Source organism: Crocodylus porosus, unplaced genomic scaffold (assembly GCF_001723895.1).
Source record: "Crocodylus porosus isolate Cpor-Errol unplaced genomic scaffold, CroPor_comp1, whole genome shotgun sequence".
Lineage (NCBI taxonomy): Eukaryota > Metazoa > Chordata > Crocodylia > Crocodylidae > Crocodylus > Crocodylus porosus.
The window spans coordinates 478600-481232 of NW_017728900.1; the positions used below are offsets into that span (position 1 = coordinate 478600).

Sequence of the window (2633 nt, forward strand, 5' to 3'; positions counted from 1 at the left end):
ACTTCCTGCCCTTTGGGCAGGGGGCTGGACTCGATGATCTCCCGAGGTCCCTTCCAGCCCTAATGTCTATGAAATAAATCTATGAAATGAAAAACATGCAAGAGTCCCTAATTGCTTGTGTGCCCTGTGCAGTGGGTGGCCGTGTGGACTTTGAGGACTTTGTGGACATGATGGGGCCAAAGCTGCGGGAGGAGACGGCCCACATGGTGGGTGTCCGGGAGCTGAAGATTGCCTTCCGTGAGGTATTGGTTAGGGGGGAAGCTAGGGCTTGGCAAGGGGTGTGGGGTGGGGACCAAAGTATAGGGGAGGGGGGTGCAAGTGTCTTCAGCATGGGCATAGAGGGGAAAACGTCCCAGTTTAGCCACCCTGAGCTCAGCCTCCTGCTCTCTGCCCTCCACACAGTTTGACATGGATGGAGATGGGGAGATCAGCAGTACGGAGCTGAAGGACACCATCTCTGCCCTCCTTGGGGAGCAACTCAAGATCCAGGAAGTGGAGGAGATCCTGCAGGATGTGGACCTCAATGGGGATGGCCATGTTGACTTTGATGGTGAGGCTGTGGCCCCCTGGGCCCAAGAATCCCCGCCCTAGTCCCCAGGGAGCAGCCCCTTCCTCAGCCCTGATCCCCAGGTCAACCTCCTGCCCTTGCCTGGATCTTACAGTAGTCTGATCCTTGCACTAGCTAATGCTATACTAACTGCAGAGACCCTAGCCCAAGAGTCCCCTAGCCCTAGACCTCCAGACAGAGGTGTAACAGGAGAGCTCTCCATGCTGGGAAGTGGTGACAATTTTTACCACTCTTTAATCAGTGCCCGGGACTCCTGTCCAGGTTAGCCCCATGCCCCCTAGGCTTGGGGAGCCCTGAGGGGCAGGTTGGAGGGGTGGGGAGGACAACCAGTGCTAGAACAGGTGGGCGGAGGCAGATGGGAAGGGGTTGTGTGGACTCATGTGGGGCTGGAGGGGTACAGTCCATGTTGGACGATGGAGGAAAACTTGTGACCCATGGCCTGTGGCTGCCCTGGGCTCTTGTCCCACTCCCCATGGCCCTACAGCCCCAAGCTCCCCAGCTGGAGCCCAGTCACATGGCTCAGTTATCATTCCTATGGTCATGGGAAAATAAGGCTGAAAGGGACCTTACAAGGGCATCTAGTCCAGCCCCCTGCTCAAGGAAGGAGCATCCCTGACTAAACCATCCCAGCCAAGTGTCTGTCCCAGTCATGGACCTAAGTGATGGGGGTAGGAGGCAGGCAGTAACTGAAATAGTCAGACTATAAGCAATGGGCTTTGGCTGATGGGATGGTGAGGTGGGGTCTCTGGAGCCACAGAGTGTGGATACCCAGGCATTTTGCATGCACCCTTGGCAGCAGGGATGGCATTGGCTTGGTACGGGTTGGGGGAGGGGAAGGGAAGGGAGGGGGACCCTGTGCCACAAGTCAGAGTGGGCAGGGACCAGTGTGCACTCACTCCTACTCTCCACTTGTCTCCTCCCCTCCCCCCACAGAGTTCGTGATGATGCTGTCCTCCCGATAGCAATGACTTGGGAGGGGGGGATTGACCTGCCCCCCCGCCGCTGTCTCCATGCTGCCTCAGAGGGACCCAATGAGCTTGACATGCATCTACTGACCCGCTGTGGTCCTGACCCCCAGCGACGCTAGTCCTGGTCAGCAGCAAGATTGCTTGAGATCCCTCATTCCTCATGGGCCTCACTGACGGGACCCCCAACCTGCTCAACCCTGGGACCATGTCCTTTTTTTGGTCCCTTCTTCTTGCTGCCCAGAGGGAGGGGCTTGAAGCTAGAGGGTGGAGCCTAGACTGGCTTGCCTGATTGGTGGCCCTGCTCAGGGGTCAAGAGGTTGGCAGGACACTGAGTTGCCTGCTTTCTGTGCCAGATCCCAGGCTTTGCTCCCCCACCCCTGGAAGGGATCCCGGGGAGCTCAGATCAAGGGAGAGGGTTCCTTCCCTATAAAACATTGTCCCCTCCCCAGTCCTAAGTGGAGGGCAATCCCCTCCCACCAGCCCACCCCATTACCAGCTCAGTACCCTGTGTTTTGGGGCTGCCCCACGTCAGCAGGCAGATTGGAGGGGAATGGAAGGGAGGCATCACCCAAAACCTGTCCCCACATGAGCTTTACCCACAATCTTGAGTTCGCTGGATGATTAAATGGCCAGCAACGAGAGAGTCAACAGCGTCAGCATTCTCATTTGCCACCACGAGGGTTCAGAGTCAACGCCTCATTCAGATGGAGAGGGGCAGTTCTCTGGACCTGGATCTGAATCCAAGCTAAGGGGCTTGACTTAGGGGCTCTGCCCCACCCACATGAGTGGAAGTATCTGTGCCATGTGTTTTTAAATCACTAGCAGGAAGCCAGGCAGGGACTGCTCCAAGCAGCAGTCCTGTGCTGAGTCAGAGAAGACAGAACCCTGCCAGGGGTTGTGCTGTTACCTGGTACCTAGAGCAGTTGGCCCAGCCTGGCCCTGGCCTAGTCATGCACTGTGTAGGGTCTACTGCAAGTGAAATAATAATAAAGCTCCTTGTTCAGCATCAGAAGAAAGTTCCCCTTCACTCTCTGTAAGCTCTTCTCACTGGCAGGGGCAGGGGCTGCGGCAGGGGCAGGGGCAGGGGCAGGGGCAGG

At 57.2% G+C, this 2633-nt stretch overlaps 1 protein-coding gene across 2 annotated transcripts in view; it reads left to right on the forward strand.

Annotated features, from left to right (window-relative positions):
- Positions 1-2117, forward strand: part of CABP4 (calcium binding protein 4) — a 7029-nt gene extending 4912 nt beyond the window's left edge. Inside the window, exons 4-6 of one of the 2 annotated variants that reach the window (XM_019556659.1) lie at positions 133-242; positions 403-550; positions 1502-2117. In XM_019556659.1, the coding sequence (XP_019412204.1) occupies positions 133-242; positions 403-550; positions 1502-1530 (287 nt within the window). In that variant the 3' untranslated portion in view covers positions 1531-2117. Of the gene's footprint in view, positions 1-132; positions 243-402; positions 1215-1501 lie in introns of those variants that run through there. The other variant, XM_019556658.1, reaches the window with a different exon arrangement.
- The last annotated feature ends 516 nt before the right edge of the window (positions 2118-2633 follow it).